This window comes from Xiphophorus hellerii, chromosome 6 (assembly GCF_003331165.1).
Source record: "Xiphophorus hellerii strain 12219 chromosome 6, Xiphophorus_hellerii-4.1, whole genome shotgun sequence".
In the NCBI taxonomy this organism is placed as follows: domain Eukaryota; kingdom Metazoa; phylum Chordata; class Actinopteri; order Cyprinodontiformes; family Poeciliidae; genus Xiphophorus; species Xiphophorus hellerii.
Window position 1 is genome coordinate 27,875,776 of NC_045677.1, and position 22,310 is coordinate 27,898,085.

Below are 22,310 nucleotides of genomic sequence, written 5' to 3' on the forward strand. Positions count from 1 at the left end.
TAAAAATCCCTCAGAGCTACATGAAGCCAATAAACACTGTCAAATCTTTCTGATCAGTTTCATTATGCCTGCCAGCTCTGTTCATTAATGCTGTAACCCAAAACAAAGGAATCAGTTCCATCCGCTCCCTTTTTATGCCTCAATTCAAACTGTTACACTGATATCATTATGCATGTGCAATCCAGCGTGAAATACTGATTTTCTTTCTTTCTTCCAAGTGTTTGTCAGAACTAATGAATAGAAGATAATAAGATCTTGGAGATTCAAGGCAGACGTGGCCATAAATCGCCGTGTTTTCATGTCTGAATTATTAACGGAGGCAAAACAAGATGGAAAAGCTTTCCTGTTCAGTTGATTCCATTTCCCTCCAGATTTACCGCTAACGCGCCGCAAAGCAAACAAAAACAAAGGCGAACTCTGTCAAACACTACAGTTTAAAGGAAATAATCTGGGTTGTTTTATCCTGGATAAATGATGAATCTGGCCCAGACTACGATGTGACGATGAAACAACGTTCTGAAAATTTGAGACTCAAACTTCCTCCTACTTCCTACATATGTTTGGTTTCTACCAAAACATTTTGGGAATTTTTGACTACAATCAGCCGGTGTGTTCATCAAGGCGTTAACTATCGCACTCCTGCTGAGCATTAGGGCCACTGGAAACAAATTCTGAGATTAAAGTCAGAAATCTGAGTTTTAAAGTCAGAATTCTAAGGAAAGCGTTGTTATTTTTTTCAGTTGTCCTATTCCTTAGTTTTATTTTCCTACCAGAAGTTCGAACTCTTTATTTTATCACATCTTTACATGAATTACTGAAAACACGCAGATCTTCCTGCGTTGTCACCAGACGATTCTGCCTCTTGGAGTTTTCGCACGTTAAATGTTTCTTTCATCTGTCTGAGTCATGGCTAGAAGTGACTCAGCATTTTCTGACATGACCAAGCATCTGTTTTTCCTCCAGAGCAGATAAAGATGATCATTTGTGACTAACAGAAGAAGGTTTTAAAATTCCTCATTATATTTTGGAGTTGATATCTTGGTATATTTAAATCTCCCAGAGAAATTCCTAACTGTGTGAAAACTTTTCCTATCATGAATCAAAGTGTGTTTTTCTGCTGGCTGCTATGAGAGGTTATCAGCAGTGCAGCGTGGATGAGCTGCGGGATGAAGAAGTGGGCATCATGAATTCCCTCCGTTCTCTGGGGGCGAAGGACGGCTCGGCAGGAAGGAAACAAAACAAGTTTGTCTTTGTGGGCCAACATCAAAGGCGAGACACGACAGGAATCAGAGATAGAGAGGAAAGAGAGAAGATGAGATTTAGATTCAGCACACACACACACACACACACACCTGCTGAAATCTCACCGTGTTTCTGTCTCCTGTGGTCGAGTCCTGAACGCAGGCTGGAGACATTTCACAGTCTGGTGAACGCTCATATCGTCTCATCATGTACAGCGGGCAAACGCCTCTCACATCACTGACATCAGTCACACACAACCTGAACTGCTGCTTGCTTGAGGTCAGAGGAGGATGGTGACCACACCATGAGTTTCTCCCCTTTCATTTCCATAGCAGCCAATGACACAGTGGTATTCCTTGCAGCATGAGATGGTGGATTGTCATGCATGGAGATGATTTTGCTACTGAAGGTATGGCTCTTCTTTTTGAACCATGAAAGAAAGTGATCAGTCAGAAAGTCCATATACTTTGCTGAGGTCATTTTCACACCTTCAGGGACTCCGAAGGGGCTGACCAGCTCTCTCTCCCCATGATTTCGGCCCACAGCATGACTCCACCACCTCCTTGCTGACGTCACAGCTGTGTTGGGAGGTGGTGGCCATCCACCACCAATCCACTACTGCGTCCATCTGGACCATCCAGGGTTGCACAGCAGTCATCAGTGAACAAGACTGTTTAAAAATTGATCTTCATGTACAGCTGGGCCCAATGGGACCAGTTCTGCTTGTGAGCTCTGGTTAGGGGCCCAATAGTAGGTTGATGCACCACAAGCCTCTGGAGGATCCTCCACCTTGAGGTTCCAGAGGCTCCAGCAGCTTCAAATAACTGTTTGCTGCTTTGTAAGGGCATTTTAACAGCTGCTCTCTGAATCCGATGAATTTGTCTAACAGAAATCTTCCTCATTCTGCCTTTATCTGTAAAACCATCTTTGTTCTGAATCAGCCACAAATCTCTTCACAGTACAATAACGCTTCAGTTTTTGTTAAATATCTAATGTTTTCATACCTTGTCATACGTCACTACACTATCTGATGATTTTCATCAGCAGAGAGATTCTTTCTCTTTCCCATATTGCTTGAAACCTGTGGCCTGCTTAATAATATGGAACATCCTTCTTTAGTAGATTTCCTTTAATTGAGCTCACCAGACAAACTAATCAACCAGATCTCTGAAATTAATTATAATGATTCAAAGAGCCCTGACACACAAAACCATCTATAAATTTAATAGCACAACAAAAAATCTTTTAATCTTTATGACACTTAAATCCAATTTGCATAATAATTTGGAACACGGCGTATTAGGTTGGTACAGCAGTTGAACTTTAGCTTCCATTTAGCATTAGCTTTTGGTAAATACCATATTGTTATTGCGTTTCAGTTTCTGCTAAATATTATGTTGGTATAGCACTTTAATGTTAACTTCAGCTAAAACTTTTAGTATTGGACTGTAGCGTTAGCTTCTGCTAAATACTATGTTAGTATAGCACTTTCACTTTCATCGTTTTGGTCTTGTAGTTTAGCGTTAGCTTCCACTAAATACCAGCTAGCTGGTATTGCACTGTAGCATTACCCTTTGCTAAATACTATGTTGGTCTTGTGCATTAGCATTAGCTTCTGCTAAATACAGCGTTATCTATCACTGTATTTAGCAGAAATACAATATTAAAAAGCACTTTAACTTTAGCTTCCACTAAATACTGTGTTGATTTAGTGCTAATGCTTAAGCATTAGCTTTTCCTAAATACCATGTTGTTATTGCGCTTTAGCTTCTGCTAAATATTATGTTGGTATAGCACTTTAATGTTAGTGGAACTAATGTCTATTATTATTGCTATTTAACAGAGCTCAAGAGAATAAATTATGGTTTTATAGTTTGTTAATTGCACATAAAAAATTGAGAGCAAATGATTAGTTCCAAGAAAAGAAATGAAGTCTTCAGGAATCTTGCAGGCCACATTTAAAAACATGGAATAAAACAATTAAATTGTTGTCATTCCAGCAACCAAGCTGACAAAGCTTTTAAGACACAAATTCACTCCTTAACTAATCTAACGTCCGAGGCGTTTTTTTAAAGAAACATTTCACCTTGTTCTCCTTTCAGGTGCGTCTCTGTGTGATAATCTGTGCTTTCGCTGCGATGTGTCTGAGGATCATTTCATTCACTCGGCTGCTCAGCGGGACGTTTGGCTCTAAATTCATGAGGACCTGCGGCCCTGTTCTCAGCAGCTAAATCTCCTTATTTACGCCGTTTTCTCTGCTGCTGTTTGCTTCTCTAATCAATCTCCAGGCTCCGGCTGCAGAACAAAGAAACTCAAACCTGAGAGAAGACCGTAATGCGGTTCAGCCGGAGCAAATTCATCTGGAAAGCCGAAACTGTGTGAGATAGTTGATATATATTCATATCACTAAATTACTTTATTCCAAACTGGATGGCATGTTTAGGCCGTGTTGTACAAGTGGATTTAACCTTTTTTACTCTGACGCCTTGAAGTGGAGCAAAAGCTGCTTTAAATCTATTTATCTATTTATTTATTGCTCCATCAGATGCATTTTTTCAGTTTTTGACCCGAATTTCATGGGAACAGTCAGTTTTAAAACTATCAACTATAATCTGCTAAAAAGTGAGTTACAGTCTGAAGTGAGATGCAATTCCCTCATTGCTGCAGAGGCTGTAAAAAAGTTTTTATTTGCATGATTCACTTTGCAATTGATTTAAAGGAAACTCTGAGAACCTGGACCTTTGGGAGAGAAATACAAACAAAAGAAATAAAAATAAATAATAATCAAACGCTCCCTCCTTCTGCACTCTTTAAAACATCTTTTTCACAGGTTGCTAATGTGCTTAGTGCTCTGCTTGGCTGCCATTAGGGGAATTATGCTCCCACAGCGGGCGCTAGGCATTGTTTGGTGCTTCAGTTAATCAGCTCTCGGCGTAAAACTTAATTGTTTTTAGCATTTTTCTCTCCACACAACAACCTTGAGGAAGAATTGGATCATGCACTGCAAAAACACAAAATCTTACTGAATATTTGTAGTCTAGATTCTACTGCAAATATCTTAGATCAGTTGAAATAAGACAAAACTATCTTACAATTTAAGATATAGGAGCCAATAATTCCTTTAAATTGATGAAAAAGTACTAGTCCCATTGCCAGATTATTTCACTTATAACATGGGAAAAATGTCTTTTTATGAGAAAAATAATGTGCCAATGGAACTAGTGCTTTTTGATCAATATTGAGAAATTATTGAATTATTAAAGCTCAAACGTCTTGCTGAAGCAACAAAAGCAACATTCAGCACCACAAACACCTGAAACAGAATTTTTTTTAAAGTCTGGATTATAATCCCACCTGTTTAGAGTTGCTGCTTTTTGTGGATAATTTTCCCACTTCTGATAACCTTCCTACCGTAGGTGAGAACGTAGAGCGGCTTGCCGTTGGTGTCCATGGTGGTCAGACACGGCGCCTTCGGGGAGATGGTGCCCCACCGCTGCAGCGCCGCCTCCAGAGACGGCGGCCAGTTGGTCACCACGCCCAGCTGCTCGCCACGCATGGCCGCCATCTGCGCTCCCTCGGCTTTGGGAAGGTTGGGGTCTGGCTGCTGGACTGCAGAGGAGAGGAAAAAACATCAGAAGAAGAAGAGGGGTGAGGTCACTGCATCGTACGATTTAGATCTGTTGATGACGTGTGCAAATCTTCGACTATGTTCTGCTAAAAAGACATTTTCGTAAATGTGGTGTTTTCATTAAGGCTGCAGTTTGTAACTTTAATAAGGAATATGTTTACATACACTGCAAAAACACAAAAACTTACCTGGTAATTTGGTCTATTTCTAGTGCAAATATTATAGTACGCTTAAAATAAGATAAACTTGACTTATAAATGACTTTTCAGTAAGAAATATGAGCTTGATTTAAAATAATAAATCCTTTATATTGATGAAAAAGTACTAGCACAATTGACAGATTATTTTACTTGTAACAAGAAATGTTTTAGTGAAACAATTTGACAGTGAAACTAGTACTTTTTGATCAATTTTAAGGAATTACTACCTTAAAACAAGCTCGTATTTCTTGCTGAGAAGTTACTTTTGTAAGTTATTTTTGTCTTATTTAAAGTGTACTAAGAAATTTGCAATAGTTGGTAAGACATTGTGTTTTTGCAGTGTATCTTGTACAGCTCCTGTTCACATGTTTCCACCAATCATCCTGGTACTTGTAGCTGTTTAGACTTTTATATGATTCTCCTCCTCATTTCTTTAAACAAACTTATCCAATCCAATTAGTCCCTGACGTCCTCAGTCAGCTGACAGAGATTCTACCACCTGTAACTAAACACAACCACTGATCATGTGTTGGTGGAGCTTTGATTGTGTCAAATTAAACTGCATTCTCATAAAATTTAGCAGCACCTTTTGTGCCTGTTCATAACATTTTAGCTGTTAAAAGCAATAAAAAAATCATCCACCATGAACAAACTAACCTGCTTTTTAAGGCCTTCCAAGTGCAAACTCTGAGCATTTTAGTAAAAACAACACGTTTCATCCACGGTGATGAATTTTAACAACGCACTGAGCCAAACATTTACTATTCATGCTTAAATTATGAATTAACTTCTGTTTCTGCAGCTTTTGATACTAAAAAAACAAGAAAATATTCGTCGGCGTGGCTCGGCGTTGTCGAGGGAATGTGGCGATTTTGTCTGAATTAAGTATTTTTCAGCTTCATGAGGTGAAAAAATGCTGGTTGTAAAACAAGCTGAAAGAAAAACGGCAGTAAATCCCAATCTGGGATTAGATTTATGAGAATTTTAAGTATTTTCTTTAAAATAAAGGGAAGCTTTTTACCCTCCAGAAGCTCCTCAAAGTCATCGACGAAGAACTCCCTCAGCGGCGGCCGTTTGGGTCTCTTTAGGGTGTTGACCAGTTGTTGGATCTTGGCTGAAACTCTGCTGCTGACTGGAACGCCTGCAGAGCAAAAACAGGTTTAATCTGAGGTTTAATCTGGGACTTCCTGAAGTTTTACCTCAAACCATAAACGAAGCAGAACAACCGAAGGATCAAAATGAGATTAAAGGCTGAGGCTGCAGATGTGTTTCTATTGGCCACAGAACTACGTAATTTGTCATTTTGAAAATAAATTTGCTGAATGGAAACAACTGACAGTTTTGGAAAAAAAATAGTTGATCACAAGTCTTGGTTTTTTTAAATTTATTTTGTAAAACTTCAATAGAAACTCTTTTTTGCATCACAAGAATCACATGATTAACAACCTGATGTTGCTACTGCTGGAAACAACAAAAAAAGAAAACAAGAAGCAATTAGAGATTTAAAACTAAAAAATTATAATTCTGAGATTAGAGTCATAACTCTGAAAATAAAGTCATAACTCTGAGATTTAATGTCATAATTCAAGCCAAATTCTGATATTAAAGTCACAATTATCAAATTTAAAATCACAGTTCTGAGAATAATGTCAAAATTCTGAGGTTTAAAGTGATTATTCTGAGATTTTAAATCATAATTCTGAGATTAAAGTCAGAATTCTCCCTTTTCCCCAGAGGCCCTAATCCTGTTCTACAAAACAATGCTAATGTAGTTTTAAAAATGTTTTATCCCCCCAAACACGATTAAATTAACAAACAGATTTTCTTCACACTAGAAAAAAGCTTCTCCTATTTTTACACCATGGATTTTTATATGAAGTTAAAAAACAAACTAAAAACTCCTCACTCATACTCCAGACTTATTCTTTATCCCCGAAATGTTTATCAACCTCAATAAGGTGAAATGACAAGTTAGTAAGAGTCTATAATGATTTTCTACAGCTAGAGATTAAAAGCCTGAAAGAAATGTAGAGAAATCTGGTGAAATCAGATTTTATCTGATTGTTACCAGATAAAATCCAGCTTAGGGTTTCTCTCTTTATTTAATTTTTATGATTCTAAATCATTTCATTTCAGTTTAAACATTTCTAAAAGGACTCACAAAAAAGACAAACCACTCCAGTGTGTCAGAGTTTTTAAAGAAAAATAATGAACAACATGCAGGTTTTTCCTCCTCACCGTCTCCGGTCTCCATCAGCTCGGCGTTTCCATATTTGGGCGTCTGCCTCTGGGCCGCGGAGCCGCCGCCGCCAGGTGGGGCCCGCTCCACCTGGATCCCGTCTGCGGTGGTGTTGGCCGTGTTGTTGGTGTAGCCGGTCACATCTGGGGGTGCAGAGTGGTTTTCTGAAACAGATATCGGAGCGAGTCAGAACCAACCGCACTGCGCCGATCCACGTGAAGGAAGCCGGCTGCTGAATCTGAAGTTTGAATTTAAAGTTAACATTGGGGGAAAACTGTTTTATTGAGCGAATGCTTATCAAGAGAGGGTGGATTCTGCATCCAGATTTATCACAATTAGCAATAAATCAATAATAAATTAAAACACACTGGATAATTTCTATTTGTATCATTATCGTTTTTCTCTTTTCTCTCTTGTTTTCTACCAAAAACTGATGATAAAGGTCTTAAGTCTGAGGCAGAGGGTTAGACTTCAACAAATAATTTATTTTATTTGTTGTTTCTGTTGTTTGGATAAAGGTCTGAAATGAAGAAAACTCAGCAAGAAGGTTCTATATTCGAATCCTGGCCAGTCAAAGCTGCTAAAGTTGGTTTTAAATGAAGAAAATCAAAATAAAAGCAGAAAAAACTCAATTCAGTGAAAATCCACCTTAACCAAAACCTTTCCTAATAAAAGCTCTGATTTCCAACAGTCCAACACTTCCCCTGAATGCAGCAACTCCTGTCTTTGAAAATCAACTAAAAAGACTCAATTTTCTCCTCAGACCTTCGATATTCAGCCCATTTTTGCCACATTTAGGAACCGTTTATCTGTTTCTGATGTTTCAAAGCTCCCAGCGAGCCTCAGACTCTTCACATGTGCGTCTGTGTTTTTTTTTTTACAGCTCGACCGCAGTTTAGCGGCATCAAACGGTGTTTACCTCTCTTTGCTGGACGCCGCTCACAGACGTACTGTGACGGGATGAATCTAAACTGAAATGAGTGAAATTGTGAATTTTATCTGCAAAGACGGACAGATATTCAGCAAACTGGTGTGTTTATGCTGCGGCTGCAATAAATTTTCCTCACAAGTTATTACAACGATGTATTGTGGTTAATATTTGGCACTAAGTGAAATATGAGAAGAATATCTTTAATTGATGGTAACTGATCCCCGGAGAGTAGAATTTTATTTCTTAGAGTATCAACTCAGACACAATCCAGCTTTTAATCTTATTTCTCACATGTGATTCAGAATTAGAGAAAAATATAACTAACACTCGTGTCTTTACTTCAAAATCTCAAATTAGAGTTTCACAGAAATCTTCAGTTTCTACTTTGACTGATTTATATGCAAACTTTCATGTATTCACTTCCTTTAAACAGAAAAATGTATATAAAAAATGTTCAAGGTAGTAAAGGTTCATAAAAATGGAGCAAAATTTATAGGGAAAAAAAGAAAATAAGGCTTTCTTCCTTATCTTTTAGCCTATTTCTGGTTAAATGTAAGCTTTTAAGATAAATATTGACACTGTTTCTTATGGTGACACAAAAAAGCGACTTAAAAATGGAAATGTTTAAAGTTAAACAATATTTAGTCCTTGCTGATGCTTAAAAAACAGTTTTTGATGCACTGAGATGCTTTCAGGAAGTTCAGCTCATCCCTGTTTGTTCAGATGGCTGAAATCTGAGCCCAAACCGATCAGACCGGTCGTAAAAAAGTCCCGAAAACAAGATGGGGAGTCTGCTGGCAGTGACGCAGTGTGCCGTAGACGGCCAGATGAACAGAACATCTCGTCCGGACCTGCGCTGAATAATAACGCTGCGGCATGCAGGTCGGCATGCTAATTCCTGCAGCGCATTGCACATTCAGTCTCAGCAACATCTGGGCTGTTGGACGAAAAGTCAGGCTCAGTTCGTCTGTCTGGAAACGAGCGTGTGCAACTCCACCGACCTCATCAGGGAGATGAAGATGAGAGCCAGCTGAGGAGGAAGATGAGGAATGCCTGGTTCACTGCAGGAATACCAATAAGTCAGTCCGTCTCCCAAATACAGCTTAAAACGGCCTCATAGTTAGAGAGTGTGCAGAGAAGCCTTGATAACATTACATGTGGATAAAGCAGAGTAAATTAAAGTCAAATTTAAGACTTTTTAAGATGTTTTTAATGCCACCTGGAATAGAATTTAAGACTGAAAAACTATAAATAAAGAGGATGGTTGGGGGATTCTGCATTACAATCAAAAAGAGCAAAAACTGAAGTTTTATTCTCTGTTTTTTGCTCTCCATAACTGTAACCCCTGTAGTGCCAAGCTTTAAAGTTTTTGGTTTTTTCTCCCAGAATGCACCTAGCCTCTTACAGATTAGCAACAAAGTATAACAAATGCTAAGCTAGTGGCAAAGACAAAATTTGTCCAACAAACTACCGATAAATTTACATCTACCGATGATAGACACAAGAAAATCTAGCTAGCTAACATATCGTAGCAGCTAGCAAACAGCAGCTTCAACCACTTTGAGTCACAGAAAGCAACGAATATATCTGCATCATGTGACAATCTTTTCCCTGACAGAAAAGTGCCATGGGAGAAAAAAAACCTATATGAAATAGTCCTGCTAAGACACATTTAAGACCTGTTATTATTGAATTTCAGGCCAATTCCTAGGTTTTCCCCCCCAAAATGTAATACATTTTAAGGCCTTAAAAAAATCTAGCTACCAACCACGTGTATATTAGCAGCTAGCTAACGGTAGCGGCAACCGCTTTGAGTAAGTGACTGCAATGAAGATGTTCAAGAATGACTAAAATTTTTGTCTGACAGAGAAGTCCCAAAAGAAACAAAACTACATTAAAAAAATAACATTTAGGACCGGCAATTAATGTATTTAAGGCTAAATTAGCTAATTGCAGCTTCAACCATCTCGAGTCAGCTATCTGCATGCAACAAACCTTTTGCTGTTAGAAAACTACCATGAGTAAATAAAAAACTACATGAGATTAAATCAAATTTAAAACCTGCAATAAATGTATTTAAGCCAAATGTTTTTTTCTTTAAAAAAATACATTTAAGACTTTCTAAAACATCTAGCTAGCTAGCTAGGGTAGCTTCAACCTTGCACAACTCAAACTTTCCCACGGAAAAAAATAAATAAAACAACAGAAAAGAGAGAGAAAGAAAATAAATCGATGCAAATAAATTTATTTGAATTTTCTGGAAAATGCTAAGTTGTACCCAGTTATTTTTGGCTGAAGGTGACTGAACGTTCAGTCAAAAATAACAATTTTAGTCATTTTTAGTTGCCATAGAAACTATGTATATAGTTTTTGACTTAATCTAAATAATTTTAAGTAACAGAAACACAGAGTAGGGAAACAGTCTTCATTCCTTCAACATCTGATTTGAGATGAAACTGTTCTGAAAACAGAAACATGCTGCAGAAATACTCAAATCAATAAACACCAAACAGAAGAAAAAAAAAACAAGGGAAACTACGAGCTGTTTTTTTTAAACGTCTTCAAAAACATTGTTGATTTTTATCAACAATTCACAGCTTTTATTTACTTTCATGCATCAGTAGCTCAATGCTATGGGAATTAGCATTGAAATTAGCATTTCCACGCTAGCACAGCTACAAGCTAAGGGATTCAGGAAACAATCATCAGGGTGGAAGGGGAAACTGAGCAGCAAAATGGGAAACACGACATCCATATCGGCGTCAAAGGATGGCAGGAGATCGGCCGGTAAATTCTCCGATCTCCGACTTACCGGAGCGCTGAGGCTCAGAGTTTCCGTTCTGTACCAAACCAGCTGGCTCTGCCTTCCTCCTCCTCTTCCTCAAGGAGAGGTGGCTTAAAAGGCCTGAAGAACAAGAGCGGAGGGAACCTTGAATCAAGGCGCCAGCAGAGCCGTTCAGTAAGACACTCACCGCTCATAATTACCTCACACAACCCCAGCTCAATAAAACCCAACAATCCTTTAAACCTAAAAAAACCATTTAGAAGATGATTTCTAGACCAAGTTTAGTCAGTTTAAATGGTTTAAACATCTAATGATTATTTTAGAAATAGATTATTATAAAATAATATTCCAACAGGGTCAATTTGCTGAAAAATTTAAAAAATGAAATGATTATAGAAGCAAAGAAGTTTAACAACTGGTAATAGGGACATTAATAATAAATAAATGCATGTTGACACCTCCTCAGAATAACTGTTCAATAACTGTTGGACAACCGTGTCCTCCAGCTTTGACCTTAAACATGGAAATGAAAAGCAGAACATCTCTAAACATCAGGATTCTGCAAAGAAAATCCTCTGTAATGAAAATTATCTCAGAAAACAAAACAAGTTAAAAATTACATTTTGAGGCTTAGATTCCATGTTTGTACAGTTCTGAAGAAGAAAACATTTGAAGCTGGATAATAAAAACACGGAGCTGCCAGAGCTTCACTCCAACAGTAAAACAGTCGACCATCAGGACATAAATAATGCTGAACCTTGAGTCGTTCATCAGCACTTTGCAGTAAAGTCGTTCCCTCCGATGAAGCCACAAATTAAAGCTTCAAGGTCTGAGACAGAGCTGAGGGAAGTGGACAGACAGAAGACCTCGATAACTTCAAATATAGAACCAGTCATAACTCAAACACAGCTTAAAATGTTCAGAAAAGGCCGGAACATTTAAAAATCAGCTCTAAATTATCCCCGGTCATGACAGAGTCAAAGGTGAACAGAAATGACCTCCAACAAAAAGAACAGGATTATTTCCCACTCATCTAAAACTGTGAAGTTTTATACAAATAAGTGGTTCTTTAGACCTTATGCAATAACTCTTAATAACTTTGGCTAAAGATAATATAAAAGGAACTAATGTTTTGAAATATATAACAACAAGTAATGGAATGATAAAACTCAATTTCTACAAAATAAGTATTTTTAGATTATTTTTGTCATTAAGTTTGAAACTGTGCATTTTCTAACATAGATGTTATTTCTCAAAATAGAAATAAAATAGTGATTATTTTAAAAATAGATTTCCGAGATACTTATAATAATAATTAATTATAAATAGCCTTTTCCAAAACATTTGTGGCTCTGAACATGTTTTATTGAGGCCCAAAATGTCTCTCTGGATTGTAAAAGTTGAATACTCATCAGGGATGCATGAATACAAAACATTTTATCAATCAATATCTGTATAATTCCAAAATACATCAATGTAAAGAGATGTTCAACATTATTTAACTTTAAGATGTACTCATTGAATGCTATTTGTTGATATTTTAACAGATTCACTGCAAAAACACAAAATTTTACCACATATTTTTGATCTAGTTGTTGTGCAAATATCTTAAAATATTTGAAATAAAACAAAATTAAGTTATAGATAACCTTTCAATGAGATATAGGAGCTTAGTTTAGGTAAATAAATCCTTAATCCATTGGCAGATTATTTCAAAATATCTTAAGTGAAATAATTGTCAATATCAAGTCATTATTAGCTTAAATCATTTTCCTATTTCTTGCTGACGTTACTTGTATGTTAGCACACTTTAAATAAAATTAAACTAAGAGATTTTCATTATAAACTAGACTACAAATACTTGGTAAGACTTTGTTTTTTTGCAGTGTTTTTAACTCAACACGTCTCTAAGTCCCATCTCACTGCCTGTTTTTCTTGTTTCATTTATCCGAGGTCGGCTGAGTGCTTTTACGTCAAGGTCTCGATGCTTTTCTGCTGCTTCTGCCTCCCTGGAAACAACTTTCCACTAATTACAGCCAGCAGGGAAGAGTGACGCAGGAAATCAGCGGGAATGAGCCCCAAACAAACAGACACCAGCAAACGGCCGGCGTGCGCAGAACCTGGGCCGTGGATGTTGGCGGGGTGGAGCTGCCAGGAAGCCCTGTGCGATATCTTCAGAGCTGGATACCAACCGCGCCGGCATGACAACAAGCAAACCTCCGCCAGTATGTTTAGTCATGACGCTGCCTCAGCAAGAGACAGGAAAAAGGTGGAAGCAGGAGCTATGGAGCCGCTGCGGGGCGATTTTCCTCAAATTTATACCTGCCCTAAAATCATTTTCTGCCCTTCTGTTTTCTGCTGGCAAGCTAAAAGCTAACGGTTTAGTAAAACCCTTAAATACAGGGACTTACAAAAGTAATAATCCTTGAACTTTCTCATATTTAATCATAATACAACCAAGAATTTCCATTTGTATGATGTGGTAGACCAACACAAAGTAGTGCATTATTGTGAAGTGAAAGATAAAGAATATGTTCTATAATTTTTAGGGCACCAGCACTAACTTAAAGTTAGTTGTGCTAACCCTAAAGCAGTAATCATAAACATTAGTTCTGCTGATGCTAAAGTGCTAAATCAACATTCTAATTAAAGGAATATAATGCTAAAGCGCTAAACCAATATTCTTGCTAGTGGAAGCTAATGCTAAAGATCTGAATTAATATTCTAGTTAGTGGAAGCTAAAGCACTAAACCAACATTAGCAGAAGCTAATAAGAATGACCTAACCCTAAAAAACACCTGTTTTAATAGTTCAAACACCAGATAAACCTCAACATGCATCAGTACGCACAGAGGAAACCATCTTAGCACTAAAACAGGAGCTAACACATACAGTCTTCCATGTCTCGGCTTTTTGGGGTTCAGCCAATCAGCACCAAGAAAATGAATGGGGCTCTAGGATTGGCTGCTTTGCGAAATGCCAAGCAATGTCAAGTAGCTTTGCTGCTACGTATTAAAGCTTCTTTAGCTGCATTTTTCTTCAAATATTTATGAAAGAATCCAAAAACAGACACATTTTCAGCAAATAATTTAGAGCTACGTTAAAGGCGAACAGCTGGTATTCAACTGTAACAAAATCTGCAAAAAGTTCACCAGGTGTGCTTTTTTTTTTTCAAGGTACTATACAGCAAATAAATAAGCAGTGATATGAACACATCCCAGCATTCAACACAATCTGGAATTACAATTTTCAGAGTTAGAAGTGGATTTGGAGGTATAAAAGAATTTGTCCAAAACATTATTATTAACACAGATATAATAGAAGGAAAACATTTAGCCCAAGTGCTTTCTTGTTTTTAATATTACGTCAGATGTTTTGAGTCTGTTTTTACTGACAAAAGACATTATTCTAAAGCGTGATGTCACAAACTGGAGCGTTTCGATCAAACAGGAAGCCGGCTCACAGTTAAACCTGCATTTACACACTGTACACAGGAACATAAATACCAGTTCCCATCCAACACTCCCAGTTAACACCAATAAACATCAAAGCCTGAACAGCAAGCCCACCCAGCTACCTCGTGAAAGCAGATCCACTCACTTTTATTAGAAAGCTCGACTGCAAACAGCTAAAATTAACCTGGAGGGAGGCTGCTGTAAAATGGAGGCCTTCAAAAGGTCCTGATGGGTTTTAACTCCGTTAAAAAACAACATGAAAATGGCCCGTTTATTATTCTGAGCCGGAAAGTGGGAAGAACATCAATTTGACAAGGCTGCACCGATTGAACAGGTTCATTGTATAATTCAAGGGCAGATTTTAACTTGGAAACTACAAATTAAAGTGAAATTTTTGGGTTCATCAAAATCTTTGGTGTCATTTCAGTTTAATCTGATATAAATTAGTTCTTTCAGGAAGAATGGACCAAACTTTACGTGAACGCTTGCGAGAAGACTGACATTCTAGACTCTCTGGCATTAAGTCAGACTAAAACTTTCCTGTGTTATGTCAGTAAGGATTGCACTAAAATATTATTTAATTTTCATGGTGCGTTCTCACTTGATAGTCCAGTAGATTCGGTTCGATTGGGGACCAACTTTGCTAAATTTGATGCATTTTCAGCTGCTGCGATTCTCTTTCTCACTGCACTGAGTCAAACGAACCAATTTAATTGAAAAGCTGTTCCCCTCCTTGCCTGTGGGGGCGCTGCAGCAAGAACCACTGAAGGAACAACATGAAAACCTCAGAAAAAGACTTAACGTGACTTCTTTCTTCACAAAATCTAAACAAAATTGTAGTGGCAGATTTCAGCGGTTGGGGGATTTCTCTATTTTGGTAAAAAACATTGAGCCATTTCTCCTGCTAGTGCTAGCCTAGCATGTTTGTTTTGGTTTTATTTACCCAGAATGCCCTGAACTGTAGTCTGCGTCCTGTTTTTGAAGCGGTCTCTGGTTCACATTTTAATCTAAACCACATCAGAGTTCACTTCAACCGAACTGAAACCGAGTTTGTAGGCAGACCAGTGTTTGATTAAGTAACATGGAAATCCTACATCAGTTCTTTAGTTTCTTTTTTGTGCATCTACTTTGTCTTCTCAGCTTGTAGCTGAAAGGTCCTACACAAATACACATGACTTGAATTAATGAACCGAGCTTACTGTACTATTTGATAGCCGTGATCAACAGGAGTGAATGTATGTTTGGCTTTAAATTACTTTTGTTTGTAAAAATCCCAGGTCAGAATTTGAACTCATGACCACAGCAAATAGAAATATTTTTTTTGGTCATAACATTACACAAAAATTGCTCTGAGTCAAAAAAATCCATTAATCACATGATAAATTAAAGCATGAGTTATCGGTTTTCTCTTTTCTTTTTTCTCCTTCTACCAAAAACTGGCTGAAAAAAGTTTTCAATGTTTTAACTAGTCCTTTTTTTAAGGACAATTTTAATTTTACTTGTTGTTTTTGCTTATTTCTTTTGGATATTTAAAATGTCTTCTTGTTCCACACTGTAAAAAAAAAAAAGTCACGCCCTTAGATCATGTGTCAGGATCTAAGGGGTGGAAAACTTTGACGGCTGCGGAGGCGTCACCTGTCTTGTGGCGGTGATGATGGCGGTGGTGGCGGAGGTGTTGCTGGGCGGAGATGTGGACGTGTTGGGCCAGGACGTCGGCCAGCCGGCCCGCGGCCGCCCCGCTGCCCCCGCTGCGGGTGGAGGAGGAGGAGGAGGCGGTGGAAGAGGTGGTGGTGGTGGAGGAGTGAACCGCCCGGCTGATCCAGTGCTCCATGCTGATGCTCCCCTCCCTGCTGGACGACGTTCCTCCGCCTCCTCCGCCGTCCTCTTCCTCTCCGTCTCCTACGTCCTCGTCGCCGTTGCCCTGACCTTCGCCCTCCGATCCAGAGGAAGTGTCTGAGGAAGAAAACCAGGCAGAGAGCTAATCAGAGAAGCTAATGCTAATCAACTCTGGGTCATCCACTACGTTTGATTTTAACAACCTTTTTATGTCTGATAAAAATTCACAGGTCCTAGTTAATGAAAGCTGTTGAAACCAATTAAGAAAATTGTAAAAGTGAATTTTTATTGAAGAATTTAAACTTCTGTTCTCAATTTTGATTCTGGCTAAAATACAAAATCACAGTTTTATGGAGAAACATGTTCATTGTGTCTAAATTTCTCTGTAAACATGTCATATTTTTACATTTTAAAGAATTCAAATGAAGACTCTTCCAGAAACACATAAACTTCCTTCTGTTACACTGCAAAAACTCAAAATATTACCAAGGTCTAGTTTCTAGCGGGAATTTCTAAATACACTTGAAAAAAGACAAAACCAACTTAAAAGTAACATTTCAGAAAGATATAAGAGCTTGTTTTAAGTAAAATATTAATTAATATTATTTAAAAAGTACTTGTTCCACTGTCTGTAAAAACTAAATGGAAGCTGCTGCAGGGAGGGAATAATTCAGTCTAATATTAAAATATTGATATTAATATTTAAAATTTTATATTAATGTCCTTCTGTCTTGCAAAACTGACTGGAGTAGATCCTGAGGATCATGTCCACACTTACAGAGTAAAGCAAAAATCATTACGAATAATCGTTTTGAATCACAAATCGTTGTTGAATTGAATAGTGAAATAGTAAAATATTCCCACTAATAGCACATAAAATTACATATTACTTTCTGCCTAAAAAATGCTATTTTATGCTGATTTACACAAGTGGGCATTGAGTTTCAATTGTAATGGTCTGAAAGTAGGAAAAAGAGGAATGAGCTGGATATGAAGTCATTGTGATCTTAAAATATTAAATATTTTATAACTGATGTTATTTGGCATGATGAGCCAATTAAAAACATCTGCAGCACTCATCAGAGCGTGAATGTTTGCCCTTAAAGAAAAGGATCAATACATTTCAGTGAGGACTGTCTCTTTTTTTTTAAACAGATCCAGGAAGACTGTAGTCGATTTTGGCAGCTGAAACAATCTTCTGCTTTTTTTAATACTAAAAAAATAAAAATATGACCCGAGGGCCTAGAGGCGCCCTTGGATCATCTCCATCTGGCCTTCAAAAGCCTCAAACCAGAACAAAGAAACAAAGAAACCAGCAGAATATTAATGAATCTTGAGGCAAATGAAAGCTGATGATCTCCAACAAGAACCAGAACGAGCCTCAGGTTTTCTTCACCAGGTTTGAGTTTATTAAAGATGAACAAATCAGAAGAAAAAAAATGGATGATCAGAAGACGTTTTTCAAAAAAGCTGCAAAACTGCAAACCTGTTTTCTGCAGCAAAGAAATGCTCTGAAGTTCAATACTTTGTGGCATTAACAGCATTAGATAAGTGAGTGTGGTCCACTTCCTGTTACCTGCAGTTGCTATAAAAATGCTTTATGTAGCAAATGTGACTTAAAAGAAATCTGACTTTGTAATGTAACGCCCTGAAACTCTCCCAACATGGATCCTCTATTAACCCTTTAACAACGTTTTTACCAGCGTTTCACTAAGAAGCAGCTCCAATAATGAGCTCAGCAGATACAAAGTTCCACCAAGTGTTTGCTAATTGCTGCTGGCTAGTCTGAAGGAGCTCAGAAGGGGAGGGGCTCCGCCTAGAAGGCGGGGTTAGGTCTACCCAGGCGTTTTGTACAGCTGAATGGTTGCCATGGAGATTTAAAGATTTCTCAAAGATGAATGAAAGAATTAAGGCAACACTCCAGGTTTGTTTTTGATGAGGGAATGACATTATGACATGATATAGAGATAAAATAAAGTAATAGTGCAACTTTAAGGTTTTGTAATACAGCTGTGTTTCCATCCAATTGTCAAATGAATTTTGACCAAATGTTTTAGGTTTTTGCAAAAGAGAAGAAAAAAAAATTTGCTATATCAGAACTTTTTCGGTAAATGTTTCCATCTTCCCTTTACCGCATTAAATCTTTTTGTAAACTCTACCTAAAAAACATTTTTTGTGAAATTGAGATTATTTTCAATTTCTGTCAACCTTTTCAAATGCAACACTTCAAAATGCGCAAAAAAACAACAACCCACTGATGCAAACATGTTCAGTTTTGACAAAAAGTATGTTTTATTTACATATTCAAAATGGCTGCCCTAAACTTATTAATATGAATGGAACAATCTTTGTTTGCATTACAGCAATCAAACAATTTTACTGATCATCACTAATCATGTTTCCACTGATATTCTTTTTTTTTTTGGTCTGACTTTGAGGTAGGAACTCCTCCTAACCATCACCCTAATATTTATTTCCCTCCCTCAATTTTCAGATTTATGTTTCTTGTTGCTTTGGGAGTGGCCCAACCTGCCAGCTTTGAACCTAAACCTGCCAGGGCTATGAATAATTTTGGGTAGTTTAGTTTTACCTGGTGGTGTGTAGGCGTCCATGGAGGTCTGGACCACCAGCGATCGGCGCTTAGAAGGCATCGGCACGGCCATTTTCCTTTCCTTATGCTTCGCCAGGGCCGCCTGCACGGCCTCTGTGTGCACATCTGGAAACACATTCACAATATTTTGGTTTTACAGTGAAAGGAACAAATAGAAGAAGTAAAAATCTAGGTGGGTTTACCAGCAGCTTTAGTGGACAAAATAGACACAGATTTTTCTAAGAAATTTTTGATATTAATTTGAATATTTCTGAGTTTTTCTTGCAAATTTACAGTTTTTTAAGCTTAGAAATTTCCAAGTTTATTCTAGACCATTTTTTGAAGAGTAATAGGAAAATTTCAGATTTTTTTCTTGCAAATTTACAAATTTTTGAACTCAGAAATTTCAGTTTTTTCTAGAAAATCTCAGAGATTAATTTTAAAATTTCAGAGTATTTTTCATGCAATTTTTTTCTACTTTTGGAGATTAGAAATATCAAAGTTCTTTCAAAAGAATTCTGATATTAATCTCAAAATTTGAGTTTTCTTTCAAATTTACAACTTTTTGAGGTTAGAAATTTTAAAGCTCTTTCTAGAACATTTCTAAGATTAAACAGAAATTTTCAGATTTTCTAATCATAAATTTACAACTTTTTGAACTCAGAGATTTCTTTCTGTTTTGAAAGAATATTTCTGAGATTTTTCTATTTTTTCCCTAAGGACGTTTTAAAGATTCTTCTCAACATTTGAGTTTCTTTCTTGCAAATTTACAACTTTTTGAGCTCAGAAATTTCAGTTTTCTATCTATAGTGGCCCTAACAAGTCATCTAAACAGCAGACCTAAAAAACAATGAAACAAAACTAAAAGAAGAGAAAAACAGATTATTGCTTTATTAAAATGAGAATGTCTAACAACAAAGGGAATTTCTAAAGCAAAATTACCCAACAAAATTCATGTGGAGTTCATTGCAAAACAATTAAATGTTACTTTTCCAAGCAGAGTAAATATAAAAGACTTCCAGCTTTCTGCAGGAATCACCAGCAGGTTTATGATCCAGCCTTTATGAAGCAACATTCCTTTTACAATCAACACCATGTTCCCATTTTCTCACATCGAGTTTCGTACACAACCATCCCCCGGCTGACAGCAGCTCCCATGAGGCCTTGTGCTTTCCAACCAGATTAAGTTCAGGCAGAAGTAGAGGAGGACGTTTTGTAAATGAATGTTTCTAGCAGCGAGATAAAGCGTTCTGATTTAGCCACAGCTGGGTTTGTTTGAGAGGAGCCTGTTGTCTGCAGAAGGCAAACACGACGACAGACGATACAGAGACTGTTTGCTCCATAATGACATAAGTGAGACATTAGTCAGGATGAATGCAGCTCTCAAATGTGTGTTTACTTGGCATGTGTGTGTTTTTGTAGGGGGGGGGGTGTAATTTCAATCTCAATTGAACTTTTATTGTCTTGTTGTTGACTGAGGTTGACTGCAGAGTGGGTAGAAGTGAGTTTGTTGTTCCCAGTGGATTCTCTCAAGATTAAACTCATCTTTAGCATCTAAGCTCAAAATAAGACTATTGAAGGTATTTCATATAAGCCAAAAACATCACCAGCTCCAATTTACCATATTATTGTGAATGAGATTCACTGACAGATCTACAGCTTCTAAAAACAACCCAAGTGCTTCAAAAAAATAAATAAAAGACCCAACTGGTTTTTGGCAATAAGTTAATGCATTTTGGTGTCTGGAACATGAGCCGTTTCAAAAACCTCTGGAATGTGACGTTACCTAGCAACCCCAGCAAAGCCCAGCCCGTTACCTAGCAACGCAAGCTGAGCTCCAGCACTTTTGGTCAACTGGTTTTACTGCTGTATGTTTGCTTGAACTAGTTAGGATAGGTCTATGGCCTATACAAAACATGTTCACCACATTTTGAGTCCTTTCAAAATGAAAAGAGCGCCTTGTCACTTTAAATCTAAATAAGCTGCTGATGGCCACAAAACACGTTTACACTCACAAGCGAAAATGGCTGTGAACCAATGCGCAATTATACAGCTCTACACCTTCGAAAAGCAAAATTAGAGCCTCCTGCACTAACAACAAGAATGTCTTTTTCAGTAGCCATTGTACAGCACGGTAAAACCAGCTGACCAAAGATACTGGAGCTCAGCTTGGGTTGCTAGGTAACTAACTTGTTGCAATAAACAGCTGCATGTTTTTTTAAGAAGCAGTATAAACCCAAAAGGAAGCATAAAAATGTGAAAAATTAGAATTTTGGATAATAGGTCCCCTTTAAAAAGGTCATATTATCGGATTATTAAACAGTTACTCTGTTTTCAATCATTGTGTTCTATGTTAATGGATCTATGAAAGTCAGACCAATTGGGTTTGTTTGATAATTGAACAGCAACCAATAACATAACTCATCTGAAAGCAGCAGCAGTCCAGATGTTTACCGGTTGAAACAAATATTTTAGACATATTACCTGATCTGTAGCGTTCATCTCTGGAGCCGGACGACCGCCGGCGGTTGTAGCGGGACGACGAGGAGGGGGTGACCGGTGTTCTCCTCTCCTGGCCCATGGAGGGATCCATTCCTGGAAGAGCCAGGTGTGATAATGAACATAATTAAATTTTACAGATTCAATTGGCATTTTTAAACTTTTAGACTTTAGGTTTCATCATTCTTTGTTGGTGTCAGGTGTCGAAACTTTCTGATCCACAATTAGTCATTAGAGGAACTATTAGTAGTCCTCTGAAACCCACAAGATATGCAACAGCTCCAGGAAACCAAACTATTTCAAGAATTTAAACTCTGATTGCTTTGGAAGCTAATGCAGTTATATCAAACAAATGAATGTCCAGTCAGTTATAAAAACATGACAGTGCTTTATTACTGTTTACTTTAGTGGTGATACCCTCAAACATTTTGTTTAAGCATCCACAGATGTAGAAAAACTCCTCTGCAGACACCAATCAATAAGTCCGATTATAACCACCTAACTGCAACTGACAGCTACCACTTCTCCACAGCCGCTGATGATCCACGACCATCCGTCCGCGCCTCACACTTCCACCCTCGTCCGTCTTCATTAAAAGCTCTCAGAGCGCCTCGGCGAGCCGCTGCTGCTCAGGAGAGGAGCTAAAAGTTGATTAGCCAAGCGTTTAATGACTACCAGGCAGCAGAGGAATCAGTCTGGGAAACTCCTCACTCTCTTGTTTCCTCTGGGGAGTCTGGATGGATGGATGAATGGATGGATTCCCCTCTTCTCCAGAGTCAGAGTAGCTGCCCTTAGTTTTCCTTATCCAACATGCTCAGCAAGCAGACTGCTTCTAATCTATTTACGCCTTAAAGTTTCACATATGTCTATGGTCTATACAAAATATTTTCAATGCATTATTTGCA

General features: G+C 37.7%; 1 protein-coding gene across 9 annotated transcripts in view; it reads right to left on the minus strand.

Annotated features, from left to right (window-relative positions):
* LOC116721375 (disco-interacting protein 2 homolog C) overlaps window positions 1–22,310 on the minus strand; it is a 163,372-nt gene that overhangs the window by 38,765 nt on the left and 102,297 nt on the right. For 8 of the 9 annotated variants that reach the window (XM_032565047.1, XM_032565046.1, XM_032565051.1 and 5 more), the window contains exons 3-9: window positions 21,391–21,501; window positions 18,907–19,032; window positions 16,116–16,433; window positions 11,053–11,145; window positions 7,309–7,473; window positions 6,092–6,211; window positions 4,654–4,851 (exon numbers count right to left, since the gene is read on the minus strand). In XM_032565047.1, coding sequence (XP_032420938.1) covers window positions 4,654–4,851; window positions 6,092–6,211; window positions 7,309–7,473; window positions 11,053–11,145; window positions 16,116–16,433; window positions 18,907–19,032; window positions 21,391–21,501 — 1,131 coding nt within the window. The remainder of the gene's footprint in view (window positions 1–4,653; window positions 4,852–6,091; window positions 6,212–7,308; window positions 7,474–11,052; window positions 11,146–16,115; window positions 16,434–18,906; window positions 19,033–21,390; window positions 21,502–22,310) is intronic. The other variant, XM_032565050.1, reaches the window with a different exon arrangement.